This window comes from Zea mays, chromosome 8 (assembly GCF_902167145.1).
Source record: "Zea mays cultivar B73 chromosome 8, Zm-B73-REFERENCE-NAM-5.0, whole genome shotgun sequence".
NCBI lineage: Eukaryota > Viridiplantae > Streptophyta > Magnoliopsida > Poales > Poaceae > Zea > Zea mays.
Window position 1 is genome coordinate 84,606,192 of NC_050103.1, and position 14,781 is coordinate 84,620,972.

Below are 14,781 nucleotides of genomic sequence, written 5' to 3' on the forward strand. Positions count from 1 at the left end.
TCCGGGGGAAGGTGACGTTGATGCTGCTTCCCCGTCCACTAACACCTTCTTTGCCCTGCTCTCTCGGATCACCGGATCAACGAGGAGCGGGTACCTGCCCGGATGATCGAAGTTGAGCCACTGATCCGCCCGAGTGAAGGTGATCGGGTGTTCGGACCATCGATACGGGGCATGATGACCGGTGGCCGCCACCAGTATCTGACGGTCGTTGAGCTTCTGCTGCCTCTTACTTTCTTGCGAACCATGTCCGCCGAAGATGACGTTGACTTCTCCGTCGACGCGCGAGAATGCTCCGCCTCCTCCCCCCTCCTGTTGTTGAGGCTATCGAGGTTCTCTGGGTCCTCCTCGTGGCGGGGGAGGTGGTAGAGGTTGGAAGGGTCGGCCGTTCCTGACGGAGTGCTTGAAGTCTCTGCAGTTCCGGAGGGTGTGGTGGATGTACTTGTGGTATGGGCACTGGGCGTCGAGGATGCCGTCCAATGTACGTTCGCCACCGCGAGGTGCTCCTCGGGCGTGAAAGGCGGGTGGCCCGGTGGCGTGTACTTCTTCACGAGGCCTCTTCTCCCAACGCTTGTCGGGTTGTTGGTTCGTGTCGCGTCGTGGTGCCGCCGGTGTAGGCTTTGCTCCCCCGATGAGGTCCTGAGCTCGTTCGTCGGTGGTGATGTAGAGGTCCGCTTCCCGGAATAGCTGCTCAGAGGTAGTCGGCACCTTTTGCAGTATGGCTCGGACGAAGGCCGAGTCATTAGACCCCCGATAGAAGTCCTCAATTACTGCTGCTTTCGCAACCTCGGGGATACGATTTCTCATGGTCTGAAATCTTTTGAGGTACGACCAGAGAGTCTCATCCCCTCGGCGCTTGATGGATTTGAGGTCCCATGGCTGCGCCGGCTTGTCTGAGAGAGATTGGAAGTTGGCGATGAAACGCCGACTGAAGTCGCTCCAATCGTCGATGCAGTGTCGAGGTAGGTGTCGCAGCCATTGCAGCGCATCCTGCCCAAGGACGATGGGCAAGTACGCAGTCATCACATCTTCAGTTGCCCCGGAGGCTTGGGCAGCGGTGGTGTAGACAGCCAACCAGCCTCCCAGGTCCTGCTTAGGCTCGTACTTGTCAACGTTGGAGACTTTGAAGTTAGGGGGCACTGAATGGCCCTGAGACGTGGAGTGAGCGCCGATACTCCACATGTGTCCTCCTGTCGACGATGATGTCGGTCCCGAGGAGGGGAGTTATTGACGTGGTGCCTCGACCGTCCCCGGGTCGTGCCGCCGGTTGAAGCCATTGCCGACTCAACTCTGGTGGCTTGACTTCACGTAGGGATGTCGTGGTCCCGATCATACTCTTCTCGGCGCCGAATCTTGTTCTCGTGCCATCGTTCGTGCAAAGCATTGATGGAGCTCCATGCGTCTCGCCGACTGTTGATGGCATGTTGTAGATCGCTCGGTGGATGGGCGAGAGGTAGAATATGATTAGTTGCCCGAGTGAGCAGCCGCCGATAGCCCTCGGCGTCCAGAGTCCGGGGGAGGCCATCGGCTATTCGAGCCAACACTCCACCAACCTCGCTCGGTGTGTTCATGGCTCGGGTGAAGTCGGGGTTCAAGTTCCGTCCGAGAAGGGGGTTCTCTCGGCGTTGTTTCGCCTCCTATTCGGCCTGCTCTTGAGCTTGCCGACGATCACGTCTTCGGGAATTCCTTCTTTCCCTGAAGACCCGTTCTTCTAGAGTTTCTCCTACCTCCGAGATCTCATCTCGTGACACAGGCTCTGCCGCATCCCGCTCTCCGGCTTCATGATGTCACCGGATATTTCGGCGTCGGTTCCTTCGTCGGCTAGATTCCCGCTGAAGAGGTTCCTCCCCCGGCGCGGTTGGTTCATCGTTGGAGACGGGGGTCGATTCCACTCTTCCCCCGATGAAGAGGACGCCAGGGTAGAATGGAACCGTCGTAGCGACAAGCTTCTTTCTGTTCTCCTTTGAGGGCGGAGGTACCAGAAGAGCAGCTTGACGAGCCTTCGCCTCGTTTGTTTCCTTCTTCCTTATGATCCGCGTCCATTTTTCCATAGAGGAGGTGGACAGCGGGGTTCTCCGGGTAGACAGATCCTCGGCTCCTGGCTTGCAGGAGGTAGTCTTTGCTCGGAGTGCTGGAGGTTGTGCTTTTTCCTGCTTCGCTCCGGCTTTCCCGGAGATTGTCGAGGAAGGTTTTCTTTCCGGTGGATCCGTGATGCGATGTAGAGTTCCCTCTTCGTCTGCCACGGATGAAATGGTTCCGAAGCAGAACACGGATCCGGGGCGGAGGATGATCTTGTGCTGGAAAGTGATGGCCATTGAGCTAGCTTGGATTAGTACACACACCCTACCTGGCGTGCCAGCTGTCGGTGTTTTGGGTCCGACCGTGCACCTAGGGTTGCCCCTCGAGGTGCTTTTTGGAGTAGGATGGTGTTACCGACTGTAGCTCGATGGTTCGTGCCAGATGCACGAGGGATAGTAGACAATCTTATACAAGTTCGGGCCGCTTTGAGATGCGTAACACCCTACGTCCTGGTGTGGATCTTTTGTGTGTTGGGTTACAAGGGAGTTCTCTAGTACGAGAGATGCTAGAGAGCTGAGTAGATGGCTAAGGAGTGAGATGTTTTTGAGGGGATGCCCCCTAGGCCTTATATACTCGACCGTGGGGCGTTACATGCGGATATGATAACAATGTGTGTCTAAGTAATAGTGAACCGACTGAGCCTATCTTCCTATAATTCTGCCGACTTATTGCCATTAAGTTCCGACGCCTGAGGACGCAGCGCAGGAAAGTCGGGTTACTGCTATGGATGTCGCTTGAATCCGTTGGGCCGTCTAAGCTTGAGTTGATCCGATCTTGTGTCAATCCACTTCGCTAGACGTTCCTCCCCAGGCCCACGAAGGGATGGCCTTGCGAAATATCGGGACTATTGGGGCCATGCTTCGTCGCCGAAGGTCCTGCAGGAAGACACACCTTCGGCAAATCCGTTTAAATGTAGTGCCGAAGCTACCATTCATGAAGCTTCGGTACTATAATGTATCTGAAGACGAGGGTTCGAACCGACTTAAAGATGAAATGACTTCTTAGTCCATAAGGGTCTGAGTCATAATTGTAATCTTTTGTAAGGGGCATGATTGTAATTTCTCACAGGCTGTGTCCTGTGCCTATAAATAGATGAACAATACTCCTTTACTGTTCACGCAATCATGTAATCATTAACGCATCACACTGGAATTATTGTTCTTTGCCAAGGCAAAGGTATAAATGTACTTAAATATTATGTTTTGATACTTAAGTTGGTATAGTAAAATATATGTTTAATAATATCTGTCATTGGTATAAATTTCTTTAATGCTTCATGTTCTGGCATTGTTTATATTGTTTTATAGAGCTGATCATGAAGGTAAAACCTTCGTGATATTTTGCTTATGGTCTTCGTCCGAAGTTCATTATATCCTAAGGGAGATAATGCTTCAGCGGACGAAGGGCATTAACATTTAACATTTTATGTTGCCTTGTTCTTAATTCTTAGCATTTGAGAACAAGTCCCCAACATTGGCGCCCACCTCCGGTGAACTCACTTCCACTTTCTGAGCTGATGGCTTCGTTCAACAACAAAGTTAAGGCTGCTTTGGCTACGAAGCTGGTGCTCCCAATAACAGGCGGATCGTGCTCAGAACCGGCCAATAAGAAGCAGAAGAAGGAGGCACAGAGAAGGGTACAACATGTCGGGGTACAGGGACCCTTCATCAAGTCAAGTTGGTCTCATATCCCAATTACCTTCTCCCAAGAGGATCTTCAGCTCAAGGATTACCCTCACAATGATGATATGGTCATATCTTGTGTCATCAAGGGATTTCTAGTCCATAATGTTTTGGTTGATACAGGCAGTGCAGCCGACATTATATTTGCTAAAGCCTTCAGACAGATGCAAGAGCCAGAAGACAAGATTCATGATGCTACGCACCCTCTTTGTGGCTTCGGAGGAAGACAAATTGTAGCGCTTGGCAAGATTACCATGCCAGTGACCTTCAGATTCGTCAACAATACAAGGACTGAGCAAGTTGTGTTTGACATTGTCGACATGGAGTACCCTTACAATGCAATCATTGGTCGTGGAACACTCAATGCTTTCGAAGCAATTCTTCATCCAGCATATCTTTGCATGAAGATACCTTCGGATCAAGGACCTATTGCTATTCATGGGAGTCAGGAAGCTGCCAGAAAGGCTGAGGGGAATTGGATAGATTCAAAGGCAATCCACAACATAGATGAAGCCGAAGCTTGTGAACAGTATAAGTACAGAAGGGAGAAGGCTGCTTCGGCCGATCAGCCGAAACCCATGCTTTTATGCGAAGATATCGCAGAGCAGAAGGTGCTGCTGGGATCTCAATTATCTGAGGAACAGGAGAAAAACTTGATAAGGTTTCTGTTCAATAACAAAGATGTCTTTGCATGGTCAGCTAATGATCTCTGTGGTGTTAACAGGGATGTTATTGAACACTCGCTCAATGTTGATCCATCCTTCAGACCCAGAAAGCAGAGGCTTCGGAAAATGTCTAATGACAAGGCCAAAGGTGCTCGAAATGAAGTAAAAAGACTCCTCAGCGCCGGAGTCATCAGAGAAGTAAAGTATCCAGAATGGCTGGCTAACACTGTTATGGTAAAAAAGGCCAATGGCAAATGGAGGATGTGTATTGACGAAATGTGCTAACCTATGTTGACGATATTATAGTAAAAAGCACCAAGAAAGAAAATCACATTTCTGATCTGCAGGAGACATTCGCTAATTTCAGACAGGCTAGTCTGAAGCTGAATCCAGAGAAGTGTGTCTTCGGAGTAAAAAAGGGGAAATTCCTTGGTTGTCTGGTCTCAACAAAGGGAATCGAAGCTAATCCAAATAAGATCATAGCTATTCTTCGGATGGAGCCGCCAAGCACAAAGAAGGGGGCTCAACGACTGACAGGAAGATTGGCATCTCTCAATCGATCATATCTAGATCAGCAGAGAGAAATTTACCATTCTTCGAAGTGCTGAAGTCAGCCGAAGTCTTTCAATGGGGATTAGCTCAGCAGAGAGCCTTCGAAGAGCTGAAGCAGTATTTGATAGACCTAACGATGTTAACTCCACCAACGCCAGGGGCTCCTCTGTTGCTGTACGTGGCAGCTTCGCATTCAGCAGTGAGTGCGGCACTTGTTCAAGAAAAACTTGAGCGACAAACCAAAAAGCAAGCCCCAATATACTTTGTCTCCGAAGTCCTAAGTCTATCAAAGAAGAATTATATAGAATTGGAGAAGGTCTTATACGCCGTCTTAATGGCATCCAGGAAGCTTTGACATTATTTTCAAGCATATCATATAATTGTTCCTTCGTCACAACCTTTGAAGGATGTCATGAGGAACAGAGAAGCTACTGGAAGAATTGGAAAGTGGGCTGCGGAGCTCAATGAGTTCAGCATTGATTATGTGCACAGATCCTCAATACAATCCCAGGCGTTAGCAGACTTCATTGCCGATTGGACGCCAGGGGCTCAAGGAGAAGAGACAACTAAAGATACCGAAGTATGGACGGTATTTTGTGATGGTTCCTGGGGAACCTCCGGGGAAGGAGCAGCTGCTGTGTTGGTTGCACCCTCCAAAGTTAAAACTTGCTACGCAGCAAGACTTGATTTTAGCTGCACAAATAATATTGCTGAGTACGAAGCTTTGCTTTTGGGCCTTCGAAAGTTAAAGGCAATGGGGATTAGAAGGGCGGTTCTTAAAACCGACTCCGAGGTTATTTCTGGCCATATTGACAAGAGTTGTAAAGCAAGAGACCCGAAGCTTGAGAAATATTTAGATACAGTCCGAAGGATTGAAGCTTCCTTTGAAGGGTTTTCTGTCAAAAACATTCCTCGAGGATAAAATGAACATGCTGATTTGCTAGCCAAGTCAGCAGCACAGGGGTTGCCTTTACCTTCGAAAGTATTTTTTGAAACAATAAAAGCACCTTCGGTTGAACTTCTTGAAAGAGCAGTCCTCAATATATCTCCTGTTCATAGTGAAGATTGGAGAACTGAGATCATTTCTTTCCTTCAGGGTAATTTCCTTTCAGATGACGAAGCTTATAACAAGAGAATAGAGGCAAGAGCTCGACCATATGTTATAATAGAAGGGGAGCTGTACAAGCATGGAGTCTGTTCTCCACTACTCAAATGTTTATCCAGAGCCGAAGGTGTAGAATTGATGAAGGAAATACACGCAGGCCTGTGTGGATCTCACATTGGATCTAGGCCTTTGCTGGGAAAAGTTTTTCGTCAAGGATTTTATTGGCCAAAGGCAGCTTCGGATGCAGCGGAACTAGTCCAAAAGTGCGAAGGCTGTCAGAAATGCGCAAGAGATCAAAAACAGCCTTCGTCTCTGACTAAGTTAATACAACCCACTTGGCCATTGCAAAGGTGGGGCCTTGATTTGTTAGGCCCGCTACCACCAGCACAAGGAAATTTAAAATATGTTGTAGTAGCAGTAGAATATTTTTCCAAGTGGATTGAGGCGAAGCCTTTAGCCACGATAACTTCGGTTACCATTCAGAAATTTTTCTGGCAGAATATCGTTTGTCGCTTCGGAGTGCCGAAGGCCATAACTGTGGATAACGGAACACAGTTTGATGCCGAAGCTTTTAAAGAGTTCTATGGACAAATTGGCACGAAGATCAATTTTGCATCAGTTAGGCATCCAGAGTCAAATGGACTTGTCGAAAGAGCTAATGGCATCATAATGATGGGAATAATGAAATTAATCTTCAATCAGCCTAGAGGAAAATGGCCAGATGAATTAATTAAAGTGGTGTGGAGCCACAATACAACGACATCAAGGTCAACAGGCTTTACACCATTCAAGTTATTATTCGGTGACGAAGCAATAACTCCAGAAGAAGCAGAAGCAGGATCAATAAGAACAGTGGCTTCGGCAGAAGACGAAGCTGATTACTCTGTGGACAAAGATGCTATAGAAGGGATCAGGCTTCAGGCTGTGGAAAACATCAATAAATACCAAGCCGAAACAATAAAATGGCGTGATAGAAAGGTTCGGCTAAAGAATATTAAGCCAGGACATTTGGTGCTTCGGAGAGTGGCCAACCCAGACACAGTAGGCAAGCTACAGCTGAAGTGGGAAGGACCTTTTTTTATAGTATCTTCGTCAAGACTCGGTTCCTACAGATTGAAGGATATGGACGGCAACGACATTCCTAGATCATGGAATGCGGATGAGCTTCGGCGATATTATGTCTAGCTTGATGTAATTTTTTCTATTTTTTCTTATGGCACCCTTTTCCTTTCCAAAGGGGGAGAAAGGTTTTTAATGGGGCCATAGCATGTAATTTCTCTTTTTCTTATTTCAGCTCTATAAGAGCAATATCCCCCAAAGATGTAAATGTAAAAGCTGAGAACGCACCATCGAGTGCAAACAAAAAAGAAAAGAAAACAGGGAGAAGCTCAAAAGTTGTTCCTAAGGGAATGCAGAGCTTACAGCGAAAAATAAACGTTGATTCCGTCGAAGTAAAAGGCGAAGAAGCTCCTAAGGGAGGCTTACAGCGAAAAATAAACGCTGATTCCACCGAAATAGAAGGCGGAGAAGCTCCTAAGGGAGGCTTACAGCGAAAAGTCAGCGCTGATACACCGAAAAATAAACGGTGAAGTCGAAAAATAAGCGACAAAGAAGATTTGAGTCATTCCCAAGGGAATGAAGGTTTTGATTATGGCTTCGAATATGTATTTGGGCATTCATTTGCATGATACATTACATCATGACATTTGCATTCATAAACATTCATTTAGACATATATAGGATCATTATCATCATATCATACAGAGAAGGCAGATGCTTTGGCTATAAGGATAAAGCTTCGGGAAAAACAAAAAGAAGAAATTTTCATGCTTCGTTGTGTACGAAAAGAAGGGAAGGTGTTTTTCGCCTTCGGCTCAAAAAAAAAATTCGTCCACAGCAAAGCAGATTATACACGGACAAAGGGGTAAAGATATATTACGAGGTACGCACAAATTTACATAAATTTCTTTACAATCATATTACAAAATTTTCTCTAGAATCTTCTGCAGCAAAGTCTTTCGGAACATCTGTTAAAGCTTCAGCTCATCATTCTTTAGCTTCATCATCCTGTACATATTAAAACGAAATGAGAAAAGCGCAGAGTTCAAGGAGAAGGTAAAAGTAACAAGTATAAGTTTCTCACTGGCTTAAGGTGGCTTCGAGCTTCGTCACCAGCCATTTTTCGCCCGCCGTTTATCCAAATCTGAGTCATAAACCTGTTTCCTATGCTTCGAGCTAGGCTGGGGATGTCAATCAAATCTGCTGGTGACAAACTGAAGTTTGGCCTATTAACAATTTTCCGGTGCGTGCAGCCACTCTTCAGGAAAGCAGTAGCTGTGCCCCGAGAAGCTAACAGGGCGCAGAAATCGGCATGCCCAGCGATAACTTCGTCAAGTGCATCAACTTCGCCCTCAATATATTCAAAGGTGCTTGGCAGGTTTTCAACTGAAGGTGTAAACTTATCAGAGCTGGCTCCAATTGAGTGAAAGACATCCTTCAGCCGTTGCACGCATCGGTTGCCGAAGTCTAAACATTTATCCTGAAGCTCCTTCAATGATTTCTGCAAATTTGAACTCTTCTCAATTTCGGTTTTGAGATTAGTTTCAAGATTCTTCTTTTCTTCCTCTGATTTTTTGAGTAATTCGCTGTTTAATCTGTCAATTTCGGCTTGAGCTTCTAACAGCGAACCCTCCATAGAGTGGATGACGAAGTCTTTTTTCTCCAAAGCAGCTTCGTGATCTTTGACTTTATTTTCTAGATCTTGAATGACGAAGTCCTTTTTCTCCAAAACAGCTTCGTGATCTTTGACTTTACTTTCTAGATCTTTAATTGTAGCTTCGTTTTTCTCGTCTTCGAGATCTTGTTGCATCCTCAGCACTTTACTCAGTAATATACTCTGCCAAAACAACCTTCATCAGAAAACATCTTAATTCAAAAAATAATAAAAGTTAAGATTTTTACCTTAAAATTAGCATAGAACAGGCTATCGGCGATATGCTGTCGCCGGTATCTGCAGAGGTCCGCCTCAATCTTCGGCAGGCCAACATTCTTCGAGAAAGTCCTAACGACCTTTGCCTTGGTTCGATTCCGAAGGCACCTCAATTTCCCTTCATTGACTCAGCCAAACAGCAAATCCCCTGGTTTGTACCCACAGGATACAGCATATTTCTTCAGTTCTTCTTTTTCAGTTTCTGATAACTCTTGCCCTAGTATATCTTGAAAATTGAAGTTTTCCTCTTCCAAAGTATCTTCAATTTGCTCTTTCCCTTTCTCAATTGTTGTGTCCACCGCGGCCGCAGCAGCTTCTTCTTCAGCCATTTTTAGAAGCATGTTATCAATATCACCAAGTGTGGTTTCTAAATCAGAACCTTCGGCGGTTTCGGCTTCGGCACTTTCGGCTACGGTGGTTGCAACTTCGGCAGCGCTAGCGCTTTCAGCAGTGCCAGTGCCTTCAGTAATTGGTATTTTTGGCACTGATGCCGACGGCGGTGTCTGATGAATAACATCGGCCACTTGGATAATTCTCCGTTTTTTCAGCTTAGCAGGACTTTCCGTTGCCGAAGGCTCCTTTTCCTTCTGAAAAAGCTTCGTCAGTTCTGGCACCAGCGGACTTAGCTTGATAGGCAAAGGTTCAGTCATTACCTTTAGAATTTCTTCCACTTCAGCAGCAGAAGGCGTCGCAGGAGCTTCTCCCTCTTGGCCCGACGTCTTTGGTTTCGGGGTCGTAGCCTTCCTTTTCTTTGAAGTAGCTATCTTCGGCTTAGGGCTCGGTTTTCTTTTCTCAAAAATTTCTTTGTCCTTTTTAGCTAATTTGGTAGCTTCTTTGTCGAGGACGCTGGTAACTCTTTTTCTTTTCTGACCTTCGGCACCTCTGCCCGATTGCTCATAGTCAGGATAATCAAAATTCAAGGCATCCATCACCCGATTCATTCTTCGCTTCGGACGAGTACCGAAGGCCGCAGTTATTAACTGATCTTCTTTCTTAGAATAGTTGCCAAGGATCTCGTTGCACATAACCTCAATTGTATCCAACCACTCTTGGCAAGGTGCTTTAAAATGTTTTTTAAACTTGAAATAATAAGGTAGCCGAAGAAGATCTTTCTTCTTCTCCTCCCCTTTCAGCTTCGGCATGTCCCATTCCTTCAAAGTTGGGAATACTCTGAAGGCTAAGAATTCTTGGACCAGATCCCTGGTGCCAATGTGCTCTGCAACAACCCGAAACTCGCCCAGTGCAATCTGACATGGACTATCTGGAGACATGACGCATTGGGGTCTAGTTTCTCCGAAGGTTAAACTCAAAGGGCTCTGAACTAGTTTTTCCTTCTTCTCATCTACTTTGACATAAAACCATTCACTCTTCCAGCCAGCTGGCCATTTCGTACGATAGCTGATAACTGGATACTTGGCATCTTTCTGATATGCAAAATTGTAGCAGTCGAAATTATCATGCAGTGCATCTTCTCTAGCTTTTGTCTGGTAATGAAGCTCGTGTGCCCGGCAAAAACCTTCGGCAAGTGGCTCTGCCTCCTGGCTTCGAAGTGCCCAGATGTAAACACTAAGCCTAACAATGGCGTTAGGAGTTAACTGATGAAGGTGAATCCCAAATCTTTCTAAAACATCTGCAATCATCCCATGCAGGGGAAACCTTAGCCCTGCTTTGAAGAAGCTCTTAAAACCCACCACCTCATCTTTTTCTGGCTTCGGGGTAACTTCCTCTCCCCCGAAGCGAATCGGCTCCCTTTGGTCTTCACTAAAATAGCCTAGCTTCAGTAACTTAGCCATATCGCCTTTGGTAATAGTAGACTTCCCAAACTCTAAGTGGCTGGGTTTAGATGGCGTTGCACCGTACTCATCTTCAAATTCATCTTCTTCAACGTCAGCTTGTTTTGCTTCGGCGGCAGATATATCCTCTGATGTTGCCAGCCCAGACCGCCTCATTGCTTCGGAAATTGGAACAGTTTCAGTGGCTTCGGTCTCATCTCCCTCACGTTCAACCCTGGCAGTGGAACACACTCTAGCCATTTGATTATGAACTTCTAGAAGTTTTTTGAAATTAATGACCTTTTTTCCGAAGCTCTTCTTGTGACGAAGCAGAATCCGAGGTGGTGCTTCGTTTGAGTGCAGGGGTCAAGCTTCGGCTATGGTTAAATTCCTGGCAGCAAAACAGTGCAATAGCAATGAATGCTGTGGTAACTTCACACCTACTCATCTGTTTATATAGTGCTGCAGGTAAGAAGGTGAATCGTCAAGTCTCCTACACCAGACGAACAGTCGCTCGCACCCACTGAACGGTGGGCCACAAAACTCGGGAAGGTGAATCTGCATGGTGGGACCACTCCGTGCTCGGAAATTTTATCGTTTCCCGGCAACGAGCTCAGGGAAGGTGTTTTTCGGACCTTCGGCTTCCCGAAGCCTAAGAGACTTTTTCACGGATCAAGCTCGTTATGAAAAACGATCTAGCACCGCGAAGGGGCTACTGTTGGGACCATGCTTCATCGCCGAAGGTCCTGCAGGAAGACACACCTTCAGCAAATCCGTTTAAATGTAGTGCCGAAGCTACCATTCATGAAGCTTCGGTACTATAACGTATCTGAAGACGAGGGTTCGAACTGACTTAAAGATGAAATGACTTCTTAGTCCATAAGGGTCTGAGTCATAATTGTAATCTTTTGTAAGGGGCATGATTGTAATTTCTCATAGGCTGCGTCCTGTGCCTATAAATAGATGAACAGTACTCCTTTACTGTTCACGCAATCCTGTAATCATTAACGCATCACACTGGAATTATTGTTCTTTGCTAAGGCAAAGGTATAAATGTACTTAAATATTATGTTTTGATACTTAAGTTGGTATAGTAAAATATATGTTTAATAATATCTGTCTTTGGTATAAATTTCTTTAATGCTTCATGTTCTGGCATTGTTTATATTGTTTTATAGAGTTGATCACGAAGGTAAAACCTTCGTGATATTTTGCTTATGGTCTTTGTCCGAAGTTCATTATATCCTAAGGGAGATAATGCTTCAGCGGACGAAGGGCATTAACATTTAACATTTTATGTTGCCTTGTTCTTAATTCTTAGCATTTGAGAACAAGTCCCCAACAGGGCCCAAAGCCTTTTGCGAGGTCTTCTAGCCTTCTAGTGGACCCGGGGGATATCTGTCCCCCACAGATCTGTCTTTTCATCTTTAAGTCGGTGCAACCCTTCATCTCAAGTCATGTTGTTATGCCGAAGTTCCCTGGAGGGTAGCTTCGGCATTATTTCTGTGCTGATCTTCCGAAGATGTTTCTTCTTACAGGACCTTCGTCGATGAAGCAGACCCCCAACACTTCACTAAACTTTTATTCTAAGTGGCCCCTAATTCACATTCTAGTCGACTTATAGATAATCTAATTCAAATTCTTAACTTAGATTAGATAAGTTAATCCAATAAATAGGGGTTAAACAAATCAGTTATAAAAGTATGTGATATGTTACAAATAATAGTGTTATTGCATATACACTTTTATTACGAAGCTAACACAACTTTAATTTTACAATAAAAGTTAAATCGCAAAAGTTATGGATTTCCTAAGGTTTTATTTTAATTTTATAATAAAAGATAATTTCAGAATTGATTTTACAAAAATTCCGAGTGACTAGGATTGTGGCTACTAATTTACCAAACTATAGGGTTTCATTTATGAAATGTTAGGACCTGTTTGTATGGATCTTATAATACACGTGGATGGCAGGTTGAATAAACAAGGGGTTTTTAACAAAACCCCATGGCCAAAGGGGTACGTGCGCGCTGGAGCCACCAGATCTAAATCAGGAACTCGAGATTAGATCTTAGTTTTAATGCAAACGTACGTAACTGGGACCCTTGGATTTTAGATCCATGGCCCCTATTTGATTGACGGAAACGATACACGCTCCTATTCTAATCCGGGTTGTCAACGGTCCCGATTTTATTGAGTGAGATCTAATTCTGTCTGTGGATTCTCCGATCAATGGTCGTGGTGTTCCCAAGTCGAAACAGTATCTCTGATATGACCTCGATTGTTGCTTACTGATCAATGGCACCCATGCGACTCTCCTCTCCCCCATCACCGGAGACTCTTTGACCGGCACCCCAAAGTACAAAACCAAAATATTCTACAAGCTACCCAACGCAGTGAGCAGGCGAACTAGATGGGGGAGATCCTTACCAGTATCCGTGCGGTGGCGAGGGCTGGTCACGGTGCAGTGGCCCGGCGGCGAACTCCCACACTCTCTCACACAGGTAATGGCGAGGCTTAAACTCCTGGGCATGGTAGGGATCTAGGGGGTCACGGATCCCGTGTTTTAAAGGGCCAGGGATGCGAGGTCAGGGTGGTTGCGACAGTTGAGAAAAAAACCCGAGCGAAGGTCGGCCTCAATGGAGGATTTTTTTTTTGTTGAGGCGAGAGGATAACGAAGAGCGGTTTGTTGCCAGCTCGTTGCATGCGCATGGTTGAAAGGTGGAGGAAACGTCCGTCGAACGAGCCCGACATACAGTGACACGTGCAACTATTGGATGAAGTCATCATTGACATCATGTTGACATCAGCGAATAAAAAATCAATTTCCATCACAGCAAGGCTTTACACTTGCTGTGCGATGGGAAAAGAGAGTTCTGGCCGCTGGCACCCACGTCGGCTAGGAAAATGGATGATGGGCCACGGGTGAGAAAAACGAAAGGTGGGCCGCGTGGATCGAGAAGGAATTGGCCTAGGCGAAGGCAAGAAGCTGGGCTGGTGCATGCGGCGTGTTTTGGAGAGACAGGAGTTGTGAAGTGGGCCGCACGATAGGGTTTAGTGGGCCGAGGGTGTGGAATCTGGTAGTAGGCTATGGGTAGATGAGTGGGTGGGACGGTCTGAGGGTGGCCTAGCTGGTAGTTTTCCCTTTCTGTTTTATTTTTCTTTTCTACTTCCTATCTTGTTTCTTTTCTTGTTTAAATTTTAATTTCACATTTGAATTCAAAGTTGAGTTTGTACTGGTGGTTACATTATATGCGCACAAGCAAAACCAGCATGAGTGCAAGGATAAATTATATCCATATTTTTATATTAATTATTTTAACCATGCTTCAATACATATAAATTAATAAAGAATATTTCATAACTTATTTATATTAGGAAAATATTATGTGAATGTATAGCCAAACTTATAACATATTCTAGAATTAATATTCATTTTTTCTGCTTGAGAGAAAGTTATCATATAACATTCATCATGGGTTACTTTAATTTGGATATTTTAAAAGTATTGCTATTCACATTGTTTAGGATAGGAATACTCCCACCTTTAGTTTTAAGATTTGGATCTAAGTTTTGACTATCAAATTCTTAATATTATGTATTTAATTTAGAGGATATACTTTATAAGGAAGATTTCATTATTAGAAGTCATTTTATCTCAAATTTTGTGGGGAAGCTTTTATAAATCTCGAAATAGGATTTTGGGTGTTACAAATTCTACCCCCTTAAAATAATCTCGCCCTCGAGATTAGTAGAAAAGGGATGTAGTCAACAATGTTTTGTTTTGGTTGAAATTTTCCAAGTTTGACATTTAACATAACTCAAATCTTGTCTCAAAGCATATGCACACTCGAGAATATCTGCATGATGCATAACTTGATATTGAAATATAAGTCCAAATAGACCTTATTTCTATTCATAAAATCATAAAGAACTAGGT

At 45.0% G+C, this 14,781-nt stretch overlaps 1 protein-coding gene across 2 annotated transcripts; it reads right to left on the minus strand.

Annotated features, from left to right (window-relative positions):
* Positions 1-7,791: 7,791 nt before the first annotated feature.
* LOC118473113 (uncharacterized) lies at positions 7,792-13,435 on the minus strand. 2 transcript variants are annotated; one of them, XM_035961728.1, is made up of 3 exons: positions 13,272-13,435; positions 8,224-8,976; positions 7,792-8,147 (listed from the first exon to the last, which is right to left on the minus strand). In XM_035961728.1, exons 2-3 carry the CDS (start codon positions 8,947-8,949, stop codon positions 8,127-8,129), a joined length of 747 nt encoding a protein of 248 aa, XP_035817621.1. In that variant the 5' UTR covers positions 8,950-8,976; positions 13,272-13,435; the 3' UTR covers positions 7,792-8,126. The 2 variants fall into 2 exon arrangements, 1 of the variants encoding a protein (XP_035817621.1); XR_004851983.1 differs by lacking the exon at positions 8,224-8,976 and having other exon boundaries at positions 8,007-8,147.
* Between the last annotated feature and the right edge of the window lie 1,346 nt (positions 13,436-14,781).

Bases quoted from the DNA above. Each gene is read 5' to 3' on its own strand.
- LOC118473113 (XM_035961728.1), bottom strand. From the start codon at position 8,949: ATGCAACAAGATCTCGAAGACGAGAAAAACGAAGCTACAATTAAAGAT. The intron at 8,148-8,223 runs GTGAGAAACTTA...TAATATGTACAG, and splicing joins CTCGAAGCCACCTTAAGCCA to GATGATGAAGCTAAAGAATG.